Genomic DNA, 21,010 nt, shown 5'->3' with positions numbered 1-21,010 from the left:
GTGTTCTTTCTCCCTAGGGCCTTTTAGCTGGGCGATCCGCCCAGCTGTCATCTGCCGCTGCTGAACAAAAAACCGGCTTGGAGATTTCAGCCCGTAGCGAACTTATGCTCCGGGCTCTAACGTGTGCGTGCCGGCTTCTCTTCTCTTCCCTCCGAAACCGGAAGTTATGTCCGGAGGGGGAGGGGAGAAGGGAAGCCGGCGCGCACATGTTGAGAGCCCTGAAGCAAGCGTTCGCTACGGGCTAAGGCGGGAGACAAGTAAATGAAGCATTTCCTCTTCTTGCTGCCGGGTCCTGTCTACTTTCAGTTTCCGCGAAGGCAGGACCCGGCAGCATTTCCCCAATAGATTGATCACGATCTTGGGCTGATCAGCCTTCCTCTTCCCGACGGCAGAATTGACGTAGCGGAGAGGAATGCTGGTTTGCCGAAGCAGGGAGAGCTTGGGGCCTGTTATTGGTGGCGTTTGGGTCCTGGTCCCCAATGGCAATGGCAGTGGCAGTGGCTTGGGGGAGGGCAGGGAGAAAGAAAGAAAAAGGGCAGGCAGGGAGACAGAAGGAAAGAAGAGAAACAGAAAAAAAAAGAAAGGGAGGCAGAGAGAAAGAAAGGGCAGGGAAGAGGAAGGAAAAGTTGGGGGAAGGAATGAGGTCTGGAGGAGAGGAAGCATACAGGCTGAAAGAAGGGAAGAAAGATTTGATGTACAGTCAAAAGAAGAAAGTGCAACCAGAGACTCATGAAATCACCAGACAAGGTAGGAAAAATGATTTTATTTTAAATTTAGTGATCAAAATGTGTCTGAATTTATATCTGCTGTCTATATTTTACACTAAGGTCCCCTTTTACTAAACCGCAATAGAGGTTTTTAGCGCAGGGAGCCTAGGAGTGTCGAGAGCAGCGCTGGGCATTCAGCGCAGCTCCCTGCACTAAAAACTGCTAACGTGGTTTAGTAAAAAGGGAGGGAGTATATTTGTCTATTTTTGTATGGTTGTTACTGAAGTGATAGTGCATAGAGTCATCTGCTTTGACCTCTTTGAAAACCCTGGAATAGGAATGATGATTAACATTTTCTATGCGTACAGTGTGCGTTGTGTTTTTTTAAAATTTTATTGTTGGTAGATCATTGTGACTTGGTCATTTAAAAAGTAGCTCGCAAGCCCAAAAAGTGTGGGCACCCCTGCTTTAAAGTATGCTATGTACAAAAACATAGCACACTTTAGTAAAAGGCCCCCCTCCCAAGGCGAGCTTATTGATAGGGTTACATCAAAATGGATGAGAGACCACAAATTAAAACTGAACCAAGACAAAACCAAATTCTTACTTCTAGAAAGAAACAAAACCCCAACCATAACAAACCTAGAAATAAACTCCATCACATATCCCTTACAACCCAACCTAAAACTGCTGGGAATAATGATTGACAAAGGCTGCACCATGCAACTTCAAATCAGCAAAATGGTTCAGAAAGCATTCGCAACCATGCGCAACTTAGGACAAATCTGAAAATACATCAACAACGAACAATTCAAACTCATAGTACAAGCGCTAATTCTAGGACTCCTGGACTACTGCAACATACTTTACCTGTCATTCTCCGCCAACATGCAGTGGAAGTAAAAACCCAGATGTCTCAATCCATCCTCCTTTTTATGAAGTTATATGGTAACCCTACTCATTGGAGAATCAATAAAAAAAATGAAATCCAAGATGATTTCCCGCTTTGTGGTAAATTCTGTATGCTTTTTCCAGCTTATTTTAATTTGCACAATTTAATGTGTCTTTGATTAAATAAAAAACGAGCATTACAAAGCTTAATAGAAATTCAAGTATGTGCAATTCATCTAATAAGTTCAGAGGAATTCTGAATTACTGTACGGTATCAATCGTCGGCACACTGCAGTTCATTACCAGCCAAATTATTCTTAACAATACAAAAGGAAAAGCAAGCAGAAGAACAGTGGATGTGATCAGAATTGCCAACACTTTTTTTTTTTTTTTTGCATTCAATATTCTTTTGAATCCCCAACACATGTGTGAAGATATCAGAAAACACTAGAGCTTGTCCCAGCTATGTATTCTTCATGCTCGTCTCTCAGCTAAGGGCCAGTTTTCAAAGTTGCCAGTCAGCCTACAATACCATCTAGCTGGGGTCTCAAAGTCCCTCCTCGAGGGCCGCAATCCAGTCGGGTTTTCAGGATTTCCCCAATGAGTATGCCTGAGATCTATGTGCATGCACTGCTTTCAATGCATATTCATTGGGGAAATCCTGAAATCCCAACTGGATTGCGGCCCTCGAGAAGGGACTTTGAGATCCCATTCTAGCACAATGTCTGTTCTCAGCAAGTTCTTGTCTAATTGGCCAATTATCATTTTCATCACACTCATTTCCGGTGAACTATTAAGCATTCCATTTTCATGAAAGCAGAAACGGGCAAGAAAAAAAAAAAAAAAATAGGCGACACCCTCCATCCGCCTTCCCACCCACCCCCATCCATCAAACTAGCATTTTAGAACATTATCCAGCAAAAGTAGCACTTGAAAATGGGTATACCTCCTTGAAGGCAGATAGATCAATCGACGGGTCTAAAATGCCATGGCAACTTAGCTAGATTATGAGCCCACAGGGACAGATGGGGGAAAATGCTTAAGTACCTGAATAAAGTCATATAAACCGTTCTGAAGTCCCTTGAGAGAACAGCATAGAAAATTGAATAAATACACGAGAATGCATTTTTTTGAAAGTTATTTTTTTAGCAATAAATTAGGTTACATACTCCCCGATTCATTGGCACCTCATCCACTCCCTGACCCGGCAGCTATCTCAAGCCACCTGTTCATCCTCTCTCCAGTTTTCTCTTAGATCCCTGGCTCGCCACTCTCTCTGCTCTCCCCCCTGCCTTCTTCCCCACCTACATTCACTCTCCCATCACTCCTCCAGCCATTTTTTGAAATGGACTCCTTTGACACATATCCTTGTACCCCTCCCCATTTTCTCACAACCCTCCCACTGACCCCCATGCACTCTTGTGCATCACATCCCCTCCACTCCTCCTGCTGTACTCTGTCTCACTGCACTCTGCCTTCACTCCCAGTGGCATAGCAAGGGAGGTTGACGCCCAGCATCGCTGTGCCTCCTCTCTTCTCTACTGCTTGAGCGCTCCCTGCTTTCCCCCCCGAGCAGTATCTTTCCCCTGCTGCTTGCGCCGGCCTCGGTACCCTTCTGACATCACGTCTTGGTCCCGTGATGTCAGATGCTGCTAGCGCTGGAAAACTTTTAAAGAAATATGTGGGGGGCAGAAAGGAGGAGAGGCTCTGGCACCCCCCCCCCCCCCATGCAAAGATGGCACTTGGGGTGATTCACCCCCGCATCTCCCTTACTTCGTGCCACTGTTCACTCCTATCCTCTTCACTTCCCTCTTCCCTTAACCCTGCTTACCCTTGTACCCTCCAAAATTCTCATTCTATGGCACCCCCTGTCGTGCAACCCTCCATTTTATTATTTTCATAAATTTCTAGATTTTTATGCGGTTCTATTTATGCAGTTAACTAGCCAAGTGCTGACTCTGCCCCCGAAACACTCCCAAAATAACCAGTTTACAGTTCAGTGGTATTAATTGGTTAAGAGCCACTGGAAATTAGTGGTTAGTACTAAACAGGTGATTTTACCAATCAGGAGCCATTTCTGGCCAGCTAAAACGCATTGAATATTGACCCTCAGATTTTTACGTTTAGGGAAAGTGACTATATTGATGGCCTTAGGAGGAGCTATATTCCAACCCAGCACTCAATTTCCTTACTCTTCCACTGGATCTTTTGGAGAAAACAAATTTTGGATATAGTAAGAGCAAAAGAATAGCCTTACTGGATCAGACTAATGGTCCATCAAGCCCAGAATCCCGTCTTCATGGAGGCCAATCCAAGTCACAAGTACCCGGCAACACCCCCAATAATAGCAGCATTCCATGCCACCGATCCAGGGCAAGCGATGGCTTCTTCCATGTCTGTCTCAACAGCAGTTTATGGACTTTTCCTCCAGGATCTTGTCCAAACCTTTTTTTAAAACCAGCTACATTAGCCGCTCTTACCACATCCTTTAGCAACGCATTCCAGAGTTTAGCTGTTCTCCGAGAAAAAAAAAATATTTCCTCCTATTGGTTTTAAAAGTTATTACTCTGTAACTTCATTGCTTGTCCCCTAGTCTTTGCTTGATAACAGATGACAGATTAATGACTGAAAAAACGTTAACTAAACATGATCTGTCTACAAAGACACAAGGTCCCACAAGGTCTCTGAGCTACATCAAGCCTAGAATTGGTGAATGGAGACCCTACTGTGTCTTTATTTTTTAAGCCATCACTGGAAAAGGAACACAGTCCCAGAAAAAAAAAAAAAAAATTTGCTTTCACTGACCTCCAGGGTTTCTGTTGACCTCACTTTCCACACTGCTGTATGTGTAGTCTCGGCTTTCGGGATCCCCACCGCCATATTCATTACCACTGGGTGCCATTCGAGATTCAGACGGTTTACGAGCAAGGGGTGGATAATTAGCCCTCCCAGAAGGAGGTGGTGCTGCTTCACCGCCTAGAGGTCATCAGGACAGAGTATTACCAAATTTATTTTTTTTATCAGGTTACATAGTTACTAAGTTATTCAAACTCTGAAAAGTCTTACGCTACATTAAATGCTTCTTGATATTCGGATTTTAATAACTAGTTAGATTGCTTTCTGAAGTTACCGATTTAATATGAGTTCATCTGAAGGGTCTAGTTATAAATCTCAGATTATCTCACATAATGAATATATGTGTTCTCGATGACCCGATATACCACTTGTAATTTAAACTTAAAGAATATTCAGATTAGGGTCTAAGAACAAGTTATAGGTGACTAACCTGACACATTTGCGATGATCACTCAAGAGCTATTCTCGTTGTCTCAAGTCATTCCACAGCTCTTAAAAAAATGGTCACAAATGTACAACTTGTTGATTGACCCTTATATCTATCCAAGTGGATTACCAACCCCCACGCTATTTTACCTTACAAAATGGAAGAAAAATAAACAAACCCCCAGTGTGGGAGTGTGTGGTGCCATGGTTAGAGCTACAGCCTTGGCACCCTGAGGTTGTGAGTTCAAATCCTGCACTGCTCCTTGTGACCCTGGGCAAGTCACTTAATCCCCATTGCTCCTGGTACATTAGTTAGGGTTCATAGACAACCCCGCGAAAGACAAAGGCGCGCGCCAAAGAAAATTACAGTTTTTAGGGGCTCCGACGGGGGGTTTTGTTGGAGAGCCCCCCCAGTTTACTTAATAGAGATTGTGCCGGCGTTGTGGGGGGTTTGGGGGGTTGTAACCCTCCACATTTTACTGTAAACTTAACTTTTTCCCTAAAAACAGGGAAAAAGTGAAGTTTTCAGTAAAATGTGGGGGGTTACAACCCCCCAAACCCCCCACAACGCCCCCACAACGCGGCGCGATGTCTATTAAGTAAAGTGGGGGGGTTCCCCCACACCCCTCCCCCGTCGGAGCCCTAAAAACAGTAATTTTCTACGGCGCGCACCTCCGCGCTGCGCTCAATTCTCTGGGCGCGCCTTTGTCCCGGCGCGCTTTTGACCTGACACCATTAGTTAGAGTGGGAGCCTGCCAAGATAGTTGAAGAAAAATGCTTGAGTACCTGCATAATTTGTAATCCGCATAGAATTGAGAAATATTAAAAATAAATAAATGTAATCCACTCCAACATCCATCACCATTTTTGGATTGCTGCTGTACTCTGTCCCTGAAGCAGCAGTAGATTACTGTGAAATGAAGGCCTGCAGTTAGGGTTACAAGACATCCGGATTTCCCCAGACATGAGCTCCTTTTGAGGGTCCGGGGATCCGGATGGCTTTTCAAAACCCGGCACTTTGTCCGGGTTTTGAAGAGCCTCCTCTCAATCGCGTCAGGTAGGAGGGCGGATTGCCTCCTGCCCCGACCAAAGCAGGCAGTGGGGGAGGGGGGGCGGAGCTAGGGCAGGACTGGGGCAGAGATGGGCGGGTCTAGGGTGTCTGGATTTTGCAATTGTAAAATCTAGCAACCCAATCTGCAGGGGGCTTGGAAAGAGAGGATTTTACGTTATTTTTGTTTTATCAAATACTGAGAAAATTTGAGTCAACACAGAGATAACACGGGCAGACTTGCACGGTCTGTGTCTGTATGTGGCCATTTGGTGGGGGATGGGCTGGGGAGGGCTTCAATGGCTGGGAGGGTATAGATGGGCTGGAGTAGGTTTTGACGGAGATTTCGGCAGTAGGAACCCGAGCACAGTACCGGGTAGAGCTTTGGATTCTTGCCCAGAAATAGCTAAGAAGAAAAAAAATTTAAAAAAATTTAAATTGAATCAGGCTGGGCAGACTGGATGGACCATTCGGGTCTTTATCTGCCGTCATCTACTATGTTACTATGTTACATTCAAGAAATAGTTGCTTATCTGTAAAATTTGTTAGAAGAATCCCAAAAACCTGACAGGATAGGTATTTCCTTAGGACTGATTTAAGCTAAAAATAACTACCTGGAGGTTGACAGCCGGTCTTAAACAACAGCAGCCAGCTTCAAACCCTGCTGCCAATTAACCTCATCCCCAAACTTTAACAAAAAAAAAGGCCTCCCTGGGCTCTCTCCATTTTTCCATCCTCTCAGCCTCTCTCTCCTGATTATCCAAGCCTCAGGATTCAAAGGAAGGCAGGAACAATCCCTCAATCCCTCCTGCACTGCTGGTGTCATAGTCCAAAATGATGCCAGCCTGGAGGAGGCCAGTGCCATTTAGAAATATGGTGCAACGAGGCAAAAGCAAACTGGGATTAAGCCGGTCTCCTTTGAGTCCCAGAGTTCAGGTAAAGAGGAGAAACATAGAGGTCCAGGGGGTGGTTAGCCTGAGGGAATAATTTTTAAAAAAGTTTGCGAGAGAACTGACTGCCATGAAGGCAGTAACGAGGGTAAAAGGCATTCGGGGTGGTGGCGCCTCCCGCACCCTCCTCTCTGTCATCCCCGCTCCTTCCCCGCCCCACACTCGCGCCTTCCTTCCCTCTCCCCCCGTGCCTCTTTAAATCTTCACCAGCACAAGCAGTTTTTCCAGCCTGCTGCTTACGCTGGGGTTGGCTTTTCCTCTGACATCACTTCCTGGCCTCGTGACCTGGAAGTGATTTCAGAGGGGAGCCAGGCCGGCATGAGCAACAGGCCGGAGAAGTTGCTCATGCTGGTGAAGATTTAAAGAGGTACCGGGGGCGCGAGCATGAGGGGGCAGAGAGGTGCCGGCGCCCCCACTAAGACAGACACCGGGGCAGTCTACCCCTCCCCCCATACTATGCCACTGCATAGAGGGGCATTTTAGAAAGAACATCCAACTGAGAATGTGGATGCCCCAGTAAGTACATCATAAATGGACTGGATACAGCTTGTTCCAAAATACATGTGAAATGGACGTCCACGTGCTTGAAACATCCAGCATGAACATCCATTTTACAAACTGAAATGTCCAGATAGTGAATGGGGAAAACAAGGGGCATTGACATCTATGTGACAGCAGAGAAACATCCATATTATAAAATTGCTACAAAGCCATCCATGTGCAGGAATAGCCTAATGGTTAAAACAGCCAACGCAGAGTCCCAGAGGTTGCCAGTCTGGAGAATGACACGGGGACACATTTCTTCTCCCTGTCCCCGCAGGATCTCAATATCCCCGTTCCGTCCCCATGATTTCTGTCCCTGTCCCATCCCTGCAAACTCTGTCTTAACCGCATAAGCCTCAAACACTTATGATTTTAAAGGGTTTGAGGCTTGTGCAGATGAGGGCGGAGCTTAGGCATCGGTGGAATGAGGCATTATGACATCATAATCTCAGCTCTAGAATGTTGCTACTTATGATTTTAAAGGGCTTGAGGCTTGCGCAGTTGAGGACAGAGCTCGCAGGAATGGGGAAGGGAGAGGGACAAAATTTAAATTGAATCAGGCTGGGCAGACTGGATGGACCATTCGGGTCTTTATCTGCCGTCATCTACTATGTTACTATGTTACATTCAAGAAATAGTTGCTTATCTGTAAAATTTGTTAGAAGAATCCCAAAAACCTGACAGGATAGGTATTTCCTTAGGACTGATCTAAGCTAAAAATAACTACCTGGAGGTTGACAGCCGGTCTTAAACAACAGCAGCCAGCTTCAAACCCTGGGGATGGGACGAGGATAAAGAGATCGCTGGTTCAAGCTCCTCTGCAGCTTTTTGTCATTTTTGGTTCTTTTTATTTCATTTTATTTTTTTATCGCTCCAGGGTAGAACTGCTCAGTCAGAGCGCCTTTCTGTAATGTGGGCTTGCCAAGTACCAGGTCTTCAGGTCTTAAATAAGGACATCCATATTTTGGCCCCTCCCTAGTCCCACCTCCTTGCCATGTGAACATACTGAAGTGTTCGACAGCCATATCCTTTGTAAAGAAAAGCATACAATACGATAAAAACAAAAAAAAAAAAAATGTTTGTCTGTACAAAGGTAACAGATAATCTAGATTCTAAAGGCAGAAGCGCTGAATCTGGGTATCTCGCGTCGAGACATTTACAAATGCATTGGAAAGGATGAGAGAATATCTTATGCTTCCCATTATCTGCACCTGTTCTAGCAATAAACATCTCTCCTGGGACTTGGCTCCGTCCAGACGGCTGTGCAAACTGATGACCATTATGTTTCAAACTTGATTTAGACTGGCTGAACTCAGGGCTAACACCAGAGGGAAACTGATGCTGATATAGGAACCAGATATACGAGCCCGCATACTCCCGTCTTAAAGCTCAGCTAGGCGAAGCCTTACAAATCTCCCTTACCGTGATCTGGCTTTTGCCGCATCCCTTTTCTGCCCCGATAACCAGCAGAATTCTCCTCCTCCGAACTGTAACCCCGTTCTGAATCATGGCTGGGTTCTCGAGGTTTGACTGCAGACAGCAAAGAGAACATTTCAATTCGATTTAGAAAGAGCTGCAAATTGGTATTCATTTATTTATTCAATTTTCTATACTGAATTATAGTTTTTGGTGGAGATCAGTGTGTCACATATATAAAATGGAAAGAACATTTGCTGTTCAAAAAGGATATTTTAATAAATTTAAGGATGTGTGGGGGCCATTAATAAATTATTGTAATGAATAGATATCATTTTCCCCTGATTAACATGAATGAAAAAATGGGGAGGGGAGGTGGGTTTCTGGGTTTCATGACTTGTTATGAAGGTATGGAAGAATTTATTATATTATATGTATTATTTAATATTATTATGATGGTGGGGGAGGGGATAAATTTTATTTATTGAAAATTTTTGTGGAATTTCAAGTGATTTATTAGTCAAATTGTCATTACTTTCTGTGCACTTGATGTTAAAACATAAAATGGATAATTAAAAAAAAAAAAAAATTTCTATACTGTTCTCCCAGGGGAGCTCAGATCAGTGTACATGTCATTTTCCCCCATCTGTCCCAGCGGGTGACGGGACTAAATCGTGCGAGACAACGGCGCGCCGACAACTGAGCGCAGACAACTGAGCGCAAGATTGACGGCACGCCGAAGAAAAGCACTATTTTAAAGGGCTCTGACGGGGGGTATGGGGGGGGGAACCCCCCTCCCACTTTACTTAACAGACATTGTGCTGCCGTTGTGGGGGGTTTGGAGGGTTCTAACCCCCCACATTATACTTAAAACTGAACTTTTTCCCTAAAAAACAGGCAAAAAGTTTGGTTTCAAGTATAATGAGGGGGGTTACAACCCCCCAAACCCCCCACAACGCCAGCGCGATGTCTGTTAAGTAAAATAGGGGGGTTCCCCACCAACACCCCCCATCGGAACCCTTTAAAATAGTGTTTTTCTTTGGCGCGCCGTCAACCTTGCGCTCAGTTGTCGGCGCGCTGTTGTCTCGTGCGATTTTGTCTATGAACCGTCCAAGCAAGCTCAAAATCTATCTAAGGTACCTAGGGCAATGGAGGACCAGGTGGCCTGGTCAGGGTCACAGGGGGCAACGTAAGCTTGAACTCACAACTACAGGGTGTCAAGGCTGTAGTTATAACCCCTGCAACACACTTATGGTAGAAAATAGCAAGGAAACCATTATTTGCTAGAGACGGCAAAAAGCATAGTAAAACATATAATGGCAAAAACATGATACAGTGAAATATAGCACGGTGAGTGTAGACTGGCAGACGGGGGCCTGAGGAGTCTGAGCAAATCAGGGCTTTCCAGCTATCCTTGGCAGCCCGCAATTGTCCTGCGCGCACTTGTCGGGGCGCATTTGTTGGAGCGCAATTGTCCTGCGCAGATTTGTCGGTGTACCCCCATGGCCATGTCCCCTTTTCTGATCCGAATGTAAAATGTATGCATGGATCCCGGTGCCTAAAGATGCAAGGGTAAACTTAAATTAATACCAGTTAGTGCTGGCAATTATACGTGCTGCGAAAAACTTGCGCTCTGTTCAGTGTGCTGGAGCTAAAAAAAACAAAAGGTTTGAGAGACACTGCTCTATAAAGAGCGCTCAGCCCTTAGCACTCTTTAGAGACTCATTCTAAGTGTGGAATTTTCCCGGTGCCTATTTTTCAGCATCCTTTGCTGAATCTGGCTCTTTGTGTGCAAAAAAAAAAAAAAAGATTACAAGTCACATCCTTATTGTAAAGGGTCAGGCTCATGGATTTGTTATACTTAACGTGACCATTCATTTTTTTTCCTCAAATGCAAGAAGTGTCTCACTTCCGGCTCACCACACAATTGTTTCCCATGCACTCACCTTTATAGGGACCCCTGAAGAAGACTTTTTGTCAAAACGTGGACCGTGTTGGGTCCTGTATCCCTAGCGGATTAGGTCCTTTAAGGCTCTTATGTGGATGATTTATTTTTATGTGGATGGAATTATTTTATGTGGATGATTTCAGTGTACCTTTGGAACTTTGACACTTTCAAATAAAGTCTATTTAGGAACATCGTCACTCCACAGAGTTTTTTTTGTTTTCTCTGGATTTTCTTCATTGTGGATATTTTGGGTTCAATTCCTTTTGTTTTTTGCTTGTTGCTTTTTATTGACCCACTATGACCTTCCAAGCTTGGGAACGATTACAGAACCTTTTAAGGGATTTACCCCCGATGGAAGCTGATGGGTCCTGTATCCCTAGCGGACTAGGTCCTTTAAGGCTCTTATGTGGATGATTTATTTTTATGTGGATGATTTCAGTATACCTTTGGAACTTTGACACTTTCAAATAAAGTCCATTTAGAAACATCATCATTTTTGGGGGGGAGTTGGTTTTCTCTGGATTTTCTTCTTTTTTTTTTTGGTTTTCTCTGGATTTTCTTCTTTGTGGATATTTTGGGGTCAATTCCTTTTGTTTTTTTTCCTCAAAACGGAACAGGTTCCCCCTCCCCCCATCCCGGGACCTTTTTTTAATCCCGGTGGCTGCCTCCTGTCCTGATGTCTTCCGGCAGCGGCAGAGCGGCTCACAAGGCAGGCGCAAGCTTTTCACGCACCTGCCTGGTCCCGCGCCGCTCACTGAATGGCTGCCATCAGTTCTCACGGGACTCACGAGAACTGACGGCAGCCATTCAGTGAGCGGTGCGGGACCAGGCAAGCACACCGCTCTGCTGCTGACAGAAGACATTAGGACAGGAGGCAGCCACTGGGATTTTTTTAAAGTACCAGGGTAGGGGGGAGGGCTGTATTCGTTACGGTACTTGTTTCTTCAGCGGGCCCCTGAAAATGGGATATTTCAGCGTCCCGAAGTAGTGCTTGAGGACAACGGGACAGGCTATTGCCTTTCTCTGGTACAACCAAAGAAGCTTACATTTATTACATACAAGTACTTTCTCTGTCCATAGTGGATTCACAATCTACATTTTTGTATCTGGGGCAATGGAGAGACTTGAGTGTCTTGCCCAGGGTCACAGAGAACCATAGTGGGGAACTGAACCCAGCTCCCCAGGTTCGTGGCCCACTGTGCTGAGCATCAGGGCTCCTCCTTCTCCAACACTGTACTGTATTATGATTTAGCATATAGCATGGGGTTCTAATCATCATAGTAGTCTCTGAGAAAACTGTATTATTTAGAGCAGGGGTCCCCAAAGTCCCTCCTTGAGGGCCGAATCCAGTCAGGTTTTCAGGATTTCCCCAATGAATATGCATGAGATCTATGTGCATGCACTGCTTTCAATGCATATTCATTGGGGAAATCCTGAAAACCCGACAGGATTCGGCCCTCAAGGAGGGACTTTGGGGACCCCTGATTTAGAGGTTCCAGCACCTTGTCAGATTAATGTAAAAATGATTCAGCAGTAATGTAATTAATGAGCTTTCTTCGGATGTGATCTGTGTGGTCTCAAAGAGCCCATTTAAACTATTAGAAACACTCTTCGTCCAGGCTTCCTTTCCCCTCCCCCTCCCGACTACATTCTTGCAATTGATCATACGCCTGCCAGGAGATTGTTACAACGAAGCGCAGGTTTATTTTCTGCCCCACAAAATATGCGCTCATTCATCAGGAAATTATGGTAATCACTACTTATACCCTACTCAAATCACATTTAATGTATTTTCACAAATATCATTCACTCCATATGTGAACAGAGATATAAAATGAGTCTCAAAATGTTTTACTTCCGGTCACATATATTTCTTTCTTTTCCATCACGTGGTGTGAGTGATATTAGTGAAAACGCATTAGAGTTAAATATAGTATAAACAGTGATTAACACAATTTATTCACAGCTTTCAAAATCATTAGGCCATGCCACTGCACTGTTTCTAAAATTAAGCAACTAACCTGGTTTCCTGCTCATTCCACGCTTCTCCTCTGGATCTCCTGAAGTGAAAATCAAAATTTCAGTGTTTCCCTTCATCGTATACTTCATAATCATTATTACATTATTGGCGTTAGTTGGTGTGTTATAGTTTATAATTTGTAGCCTGCCCTTATCCAGAGCGGAGAGCAATCATACACACATAATTAAAACTTAACATAAATCAAAACTCATCAAAAATACAGTTAAACTTCCAACACAGTTTCCATAAACCAAACATCAGTTATAACTAGGGTTGCCAGACGTCCGGATTTCCCTACCCGACGCAATTTGCGGACAAGAGCTTCACGGCCTTCCCCCGCATCACTGATGATGTCATCGGTAACACGGCATACAGAAGGCCCCGGCTGGAGAAGGCCAAAAAGCAGCCTGGTTAGAGTGCTGCCGACGCTGCTCTGTGGAGGGAGGTATGTAGGTCTCGCAGTCAGCAAGGTTCGGATGGGAGGGAGAGATGGAAGGGTCTGTGGGGGTTCGGCTGCGTGGCGGGGGCGGGAGGGGGGCTGGTCAAGGGTTCTGCTGCAGCTGCACGGAAGGGAGGGATAGAAGCTGGGCAAGGGTTCTGCTGCACGAGGGATGGGAGGTAAGGAGGGATAGAAAGATGCTGCAGAGGGAAGGCACAAGGAGAAGGGTGAGAGGGGAGGAAAGATGTGGGGGAGAGAAAGGAAAGAGGAAGAATTGGGGTGGAGGAGAGGAAGGGAGAGATGATCATTGTACATGAAAAAAATAAGACCGACCCTGAAAATACCACCATAAATCAGTAAAACCTTGGTTTGCGAGCATAATTCATTCCAGAAGCATGCTTGTAATCCAAAGCACTCGTATATCAAAGCAAATTTCTCCATAGGAAATAATGAAAACTCAGACGATTCATTCCACAACCCAAAAACTTTAATACAAAATACTATACGGACTTATATTGCAAGACCTCGCTCATTTAGAACAGTCACTACACTCCTGCAAGCATCAGAGAGAGAAGAACCATCGGCTCAGTTGTGATGTGTGTATACTTTATGTACTTGTATTGCAAGACATGGCTTGTATATCAACTTAAAATTTAATAAAATATTTGCTTGTCTTGCAAAACGCTTGCAAACCGAGTTACTTGCAATCCAAGGTTTTACTGTATATAGTTTCGTGTCTTTTTCTTCTACCCATTTATTATCTAGCTAAGAGCATTCTCTTAAAATAAATAACTGTTTTGAAACTAATTTGATTTCTTATTCAAATAGGTATTGCTTCTCATAAATGTTTTATGTATTTAAATGTATTAGTCCAAAAACAGCACTGACATATTTAATAAAACAAATCTACACCTACCAAAATGAGTAATTTGCATTTCTATTTCTGCTATATCAATTCTAATCAAGTTTGTGTGTCTGCAACACTCGTTCCCGTCAACCACTGTGAAGCCCCGATTCTAGATTAGGGGATGTTTAGCCGAGTTCCGCGCAGAACTCAAAATTGTTTCATTGGCTTATCTAGTGTGCATCATGACCGTACCCGCAGAACTTGGACTCTTTGAACGCAGCTCACAACCAAACGCTTAAACCCTTGCAGACTTTTTCCAAAACAAGATAAAAACGGAGGTTGAGAAAACAATCACTGCTCTAGCTCCTGCACACCAATCACCACTGAGAACGGCCGATACCTGGAAAGATGCTGGGTACAGGGACAAAGGAAAGGGGGGGATAAGCTGAAAATGGAGATAGTGACATAGAGAAGGGGCAAGCAGGAACTATAAGGATAGAGATACAGAGGGGAAATGCTGAAAGAGGGGTAGACAGAAACTCAGAGCAATGCTGAAAGGGAGGGCGATGGGTTTACAGAGGGAGGCAAGGCTGAAAGAGGCTAGATTGGCACACAGAAGGGGGGTAATACTGAAATGGAGGGTTGATGGGGATACAGATGGGGGAGAGGAGAGGGACACAGAGAGAGGGAGCAATGCTGAAAGGGGGTAGTGCTGAAAAAAGGAAGGTGAAATAGAGACACAGAAAAGCAATGCTGAAAAAAGGGGGGAAATAAGGACATTGAGAGTGCAGATGGTGAGTAGAGAGTTGCAAGGGGACAGAAATCCCACCCATCCCCGCCCGTCACCACCAGGATCCTCTTCATCCCCACCCATCCCCGCCAGGATCCTCTCCGTCCCTACCCGTCCCTGTCAGGATCCTCTCCGTCCCCACCCATCCCCGCAAAGAATTACCTCCATCCCCATCCGTCCCCATAAAAAGCAGCAATTACTTCTGACAGGATCATCAATTCCACAGTTTCTTTTGTGTTTGCGCTGCTGTTTTCCTTGTGGAATCTCTTTGGTGGAACCCTTTTTTTGTTTTCTGTTCAGGTAATTAACTTATAAACCCCCTCTTTTACTAAGGCTGACGTGTCAATTATATTATATGGACGAACCCTGCTTCCAAAGCTTTCCATCCCCGTGGGAGTCCCGTTGGCTAGAGGGGGGTCCCCGTGGGAGTCCCGTGGGTTAGGGGGGGAATTCCCGCAGGACCCCCGCAGGACCTGCGGGATTCTCGCGATCCCCAATCCCCGTGCAGACCTCTAATGGTGAGCATGGGGGGGGGGGGGATAAGGACAGGGATTCTGGAAAAGAGGTGAGATAGGGATAGGGTTACCAGATTTTCTGTGTGGAAAATCCAGACCCCTAGACCCGCCCCCCAGGCCCGCCCAGTCCCACCCATCCCTGCCCAGGTCCTACCTCCAATCACACCGCAGCCCTCGTCAGGCAGGACTAGAGAGTTGCACGGGGACAGAAATCTCACCCATCCCTGCCCGTCCCCGCCAGGATCCTCTCCATCCCCACACATCCCCGCCAGGATCCTCTCCGTGCCCACACGTCCCCATAAGGATCCTCTCCATTCCCACATGTCCCCCGTCAGGATCCTCTTCGTCTCCACCCATCCCCGAAAGGAATTACCTCCATCCCCGCCCGTCCCCATAAAAAGCAGCAATTACTTCTGACAGGATCATCAATTCCACAGTTTCTTTTGTATTTGCGCTGCTGTTTTCCTTGTGGAATCTCTTTGGTGGAACCCTTTTTTTGTTTTCTGTTCAGGTAATTAACTTATAAACCCCCTCTTTTACTAAGGCTGACGTGTCCATTATATTATATGGACGAACCCTGCTTCCAAAGCCTTCCATCCCCGTGGGAGTCCCGTTGGCTAGAGGGGGGTCCCCGTGGGAGTCCCGTGAGCCAGAGGGGGGTCCCCGTGGGAGTCCCGTGGGTTAGGGGGGATTCCCGCGATCCCCGTTCCTGTGCAGACCTCTAGGCAGGACATCCACACATGCAACGCAATGACGTGATGTCACTGGGTTGTATCCGCGCATACACGGATGGCCTCCTGCCTGAAGGAAAGCCTTTCAAAACCCAAAGTGCCAGGTTTTGAAAAGCCTTCCAGACCCCTGGACGTGTCCTCAAAAGGAGGACATGTTCCGGATGTCTGGTTACCCTGGATGGGAACATTGGTGAAATGGCCACGCAGAAGGGTGATGCTGAAAAAGAGATGGAATGGTGAATCTGACAGGCACAGAGGGGAAATGCTGGATCATGGAGAGATGTGGGCTCAGGTTGGATGGAATGGAGAGAAAGAGGACAGACATTGGAAAGAACGAGAGAGTGAAGAGAAGATGAGGAAAGCAGAAACCCAGAGACAACCAAGGTAGCTAAAAGGTTTTTTTTAAATAGCTATGTTAATAAATGTTTTTAATTAGAAAATGGAAATAAGGTGATTTTTTTATTAGACTAATTTTAATATATTTTTGACTAGCTTTAAGAGACCAAAACTCCTTCTTCAGGTCAGGAAAGGATACCGTGAAGGAGATTTTGGCCTCTGAAAGCTAATAGAAAATGTATTAATCTAATAACATGGTATCTGATTTTCCATTTTTTTGTTTTATTTCTCTGTGATGATTGGTATTTGTCAGTCTTTTCAAATTTACATCTACTGTTTTTATATTTTGCCCAGGACATGCATCGCTGTTTATGTGGTACTGTATTCTATGCAGATTCTGGCTTCTTAGGACGCAGTTTCATTGTTGTCTACGTATTTTATTTTTAGTTTACGGTTACTTATTCTATACTGGGTGAGAGTTTCTGTGTTCTGTGCGTGCGAAAAAAACACATGCTTTTCTGTTAGCATTGACTGTGCAGGATCGATCTACAGCTCTCCCTCTGGATTCGCGGTTTCCATATTTGCTAATTTGATTATTCGCTATTCTTTTTCGCCTAATTTTTCTTCTATTTGTGGGCTGTCCGAACCTCCCCGGACCTTACCTGGTGGCCTAGTGGTGACGCGGGGCAGGAGCGATCTTCCTACGCTCCTGCCCCCGTGCAGAACTGTCATCAAAATGGCTGTCGTGAGTTCCCGTTGCAGTCTCAAGACACTCCTGCCTTCATCTGACACAGTTTGGCTTCCAGCCACAGCACAGCACTGAACTTCTGCTAACCGTCATCACCAAAATTAGACAAGCCTTAAACATGGGACATCAAGCTGTCCTGCTCCAATCGGACACCTCTGCTGCTTTTGATTCTGTCAATCGCCACTTACTCTTAACCAAACTCAGCGAAATAGGTACCACGGGCAATGTATGCAACTGCTTCAAAGACTTCCTGCAAAACAGGAGCTACCTCGTCTGGAAATATGAGATTTTCTCTAGAAGCTGAACAAGCATTCTGTGGCATTCCCCAAGGCTCACCATTCCCCCCCGATAGTCTACAATCTATTCATGAGTTCAAGTTCCCTTGTCGACATCCAACAACAACGAATGACTGGCATCGTATGCGGATGACATTCTGCTTCTTATCTCAATCAAATGCAACTCCGACGATACCCCTCAGAAAATATCTATAGGTGTAGATAAGATGCACGTGTGAGCTGCGCCCAACAAGCTCAAGCTAAATCCTGGAAAAACAAAAGTACTATGGTTTCACAGCTCCTTACAGACAACCCCTACGTCTATCGCCCTTAGGGTTACCAGATTTTACATCCGTAAAATCCGGGCCCCCCTAGGCCCGCCCCCAGTTCCACCCATCCCCACCGTGTTACACCCCTGCTCCGCCCTCAGTCCTGCCCCCACTGCCTGTTCATTGGGCAGAAAGTGTAGTTACTTACCTGTAACGTAGGTTCTCCGTGGACAGCAGGATAGATGCGCGGAAGCAGTGTGATGTCACCGCGTTGCCTCTACGCATGCGCGGATGCCCCCTCCTGATGCAATTTTTTTTCAAAACCCGGACAAAGTGCCGGGTTTTAAAAAGCCGTCCAGAGCCCCGGACATGTCCAGGGAAATCCGCACGTTTGGTGCCCCTGATCACCCAACCTGCAGGAACTACACTAAACATTGACAAAACCTCCAAAATCCTAGCAGTCTTACTGGATTCCACCCTCTTTCGAGCCTCAAATCTCTAACATTCCTTCTACAGCTTGAGACGATTAAGGCTAGTCAAACCATACTTCCATGACCACCGCTTGGCCGTACTGGTATAAATGCTTGTAGCATCTCAACTGGACTATTGCAAGTTTCAAGTTTATTCACGTATTTGATTAAACGCTTATCCTAAGATACTAAGCGTTGTACAATAATAATTAAAACATTTACAGGGGTACAAAAGACAGACAATTTTTTAACGTGCTTAACTATTAAAACCATGGAGGTACAATAGGAAGGGGGGGGGAGAACTATAATATTTATCGAGAAAAGATACATAAAAGGGAAGTACATTAGGGCTGGGAAAGGTTAAAAGTTGCTGGACTTAAATCAAATGGTCAGTTAAAGGCATCTTTAAAAAGAAAACATTTTAAACTACTTTTAAACTTCTGTAAATTGTGTTCGGATCTTATATATATATAGGAAGAGAATTCCAAATCATAGGGGCACTCACTGACCAGATTGAGGTGCAGCGAGTACCTATTATCCGTAGGGATGGGGCATTAAGAGTGTACTGAGAAGTGGATCTAAGGGCTCTGGGGGGGGTTCATAGACAACGGCGCGAAAGACAAAGGCGCGCGCCGACAACTGAGCGCAAGACGGAGGCACGTGCCGAAGAAAATTACAGTTGTTAGGGGCTCCGACGGGGAGTTTTGTTGGGGAACCCCCCCCCCCCACTTTACTTAATAGACATCGCGCCGGCGTTATGGGGGTTTGGGGGGTTGTAACCCTCCACATTTTACTGTAAACTTAACTTTTTCCCTAAAAACAGGGAAAAAGTTAAGTTTTCAGTAAAATGTGGGGGGTTACAACCCCCCACAACGCCCCAACAATGCGGCGCGATGTCTATTAAGTAAAGTGGGGGGTTCCCCCCCAAACCCCCCCCCGTCGGAGCCCTAAAAACAGTAATTTTGAGCGGCGTGCGCCTCCGCGCTGCGCTCAATTGTCTGGGCGCGCCTTTGTCCCGGCGCGCTTTTGACCTGACACCCTGGGGGGGGTCATATGGAATTAGAAGTCTGTCAATGAATGCTGGGGCATGTGAATTGCAACTCATTGTAAGCAGGGATAAACGCCGCCCTCATCCACAAACTACAGCGAATCCAAAATAGAGCCAAAAGGCTAATATTTAAATTGAGAAAATTTGATTCTGTCACACCATACTACACCGGCTCTCCCTCCAAGCCCGTATTACCTTCCAGATGTCATGTATACGAGTGTACCGCATACTCTATGGAAAGTCTGCTAAGCTGCTCATAGATCTTTCCATCAATTCCTGGGCAAACTTGGCCAGAAATCTCAAGAAGCTCCTTCTAATTCTTCCTTCTCCAAAAGGGAATCAAATGCAAGCGCATATTCAGCTCAGGAATGTAATAAGCGATTGAATCAAATTTAAATAAAGCTTGAAACTAAATAAATAAAAATACAGCAGAATGGAAACTGACAAACAGCAAAGCAAGTTATGACAACAACCCACGTAAGAGAAGAGGTAAAGCAAGGAGTGTGTGGTACAGCCTTGGCACCCTCCGGTTGTGGGTTCAAATTCCGCACCACCCACTTAATCCCCATTGCCCCAGGTACGTTAGTTAGAGTGGGAGGCTGCTGGGACAGTTAGGGGGAAAAATTCTTGAGTACCTGAATAATTTGTAATCCGCATAGACTTGTAGGATATGCGGAATATAAAATATTTTTTAAAAACCTCATGAAACTTCAAGCAACTGAAGTCAGTAGAAAGTTTATTAGCTGCAACCTTGGCCACTTTCACAGCATACTGCCTTGAACGGAAAGAGCGTGAAGGGCTATACCATGGCAAATTCTCAAGCAAACAAGACCCAGTGCTGTGTAAGGCATGAAATACTATACTACTTAGAGCCAACTTCAGGCATCTCCCATAAAGGAAAACTAGGGATCTCCCTTCCCTTCAGAATCACCGAGCTCTGGAACAACCTTTCCTCCCCTCTTCGGAACCTGAGTTCTCTCCAACTTTTCCGCAAACATCTGAAGACCTGGCTATTCTCAAAAATCTGATACTTTTTCCATCTCTGGCATTCTAAGCCCTCAAAAAACTCTTCATACTTGGACCTCTAACCCTTCATTGTAGTTCCTTTCTATCCCATCTCCTGTAAACCTCTACCTTTCATTGTAGTTCCTTTCTATCCCATCTCCTATAAACCTCTACCTTTCATTGTAGTTCCTTTCTATCCCATCTCCTGTAAACCTCTACCTTTCATTGTAGTTCCTTTCTATCCCATCTCCTGTAAACCTCTACCTTTCATTGTAGTTCCTTTCTATCCCATCTCCTGTAAACCTCTACCTTTCATTGTAGTTCCTTTCTATCCCATCTCCTGTAAACCTCTACCTTTCATTGTAGTTCCTTTCTATCCCATCTCCTGTAAACCTCTACCTTTCATTGTAGTTCCTTTCTATCCCATCTCCTGTAAACCTCTACCTTTCATTGTAGTTCCTTTCTATCCCATCTCCTGTAAACCTCTACCTTTCATTGTAGTTCCTTTCTATCCCATCTCCTGTAAACCTCTACCTTTCATTGTAGTTCCTTTCTATCCCATCTCCTGTAAACCTCTACCTTTCATTGTAGTTCCTTTCTATCCCATCTCCTGTAAACCTCTACCTTTCATTGTAGTTCCTTTCTATCCCATCTCCTGTAAACCTCTACCTTTCATTGTAGTTCCTTTCTATCCCATCTCCTGTAAACCGTGCCGAGTTCTACGAATGTGAT

At 45.1% G+C, this 21,010-nt stretch overlaps 1 protein-coding gene across 3 annotated transcripts in view; it reads right to left on the bottom strand.

Annotated features, from left to right (window-relative positions):
- Positions 1 to 21,010, bottom strand: part of RPH3A (rabphilin 3A) — a 266,108-nt gene that overhangs the window by 57,161 nt on the left and 187,937 nt on the right. For all 3 annotated transcript variants that reach the window (XM_033956966.1, XM_033956968.1, XM_033956967.1), the window contains 3 exons: positions 12,807 to 12,845; positions 8,844 to 8,951; positions 4,404 to 4,574 (listed from right to left, as the gene is read on the bottom strand). In XM_033956966.1, coding sequence (XP_033812857.1) covers positions 4,404 to 4,574; positions 8,844 to 8,951; positions 12,807 to 12,845 — 318 coding nt within the window. The remainder of the gene's footprint in view (positions 1 to 4,403; positions 4,575 to 8,843; positions 8,952 to 12,806; positions 12,846 to 21,010) is intronic.

Source organism: Geotrypetes seraphini, chromosome 8 (genome assembly GCF_902459505.1).
Source record: "Geotrypetes seraphini chromosome 8, aGeoSer1.1, whole genome shotgun sequence".
NCBI classification, from domain to species: domain Eukaryota; kingdom Metazoa; phylum Chordata; class Amphibia; order Gymnophiona; family Dermophiidae; genus Geotrypetes; species Geotrypetes seraphini.
This window is presented reverse-complemented; position numbering and strand designations above follow the sequence as displayed.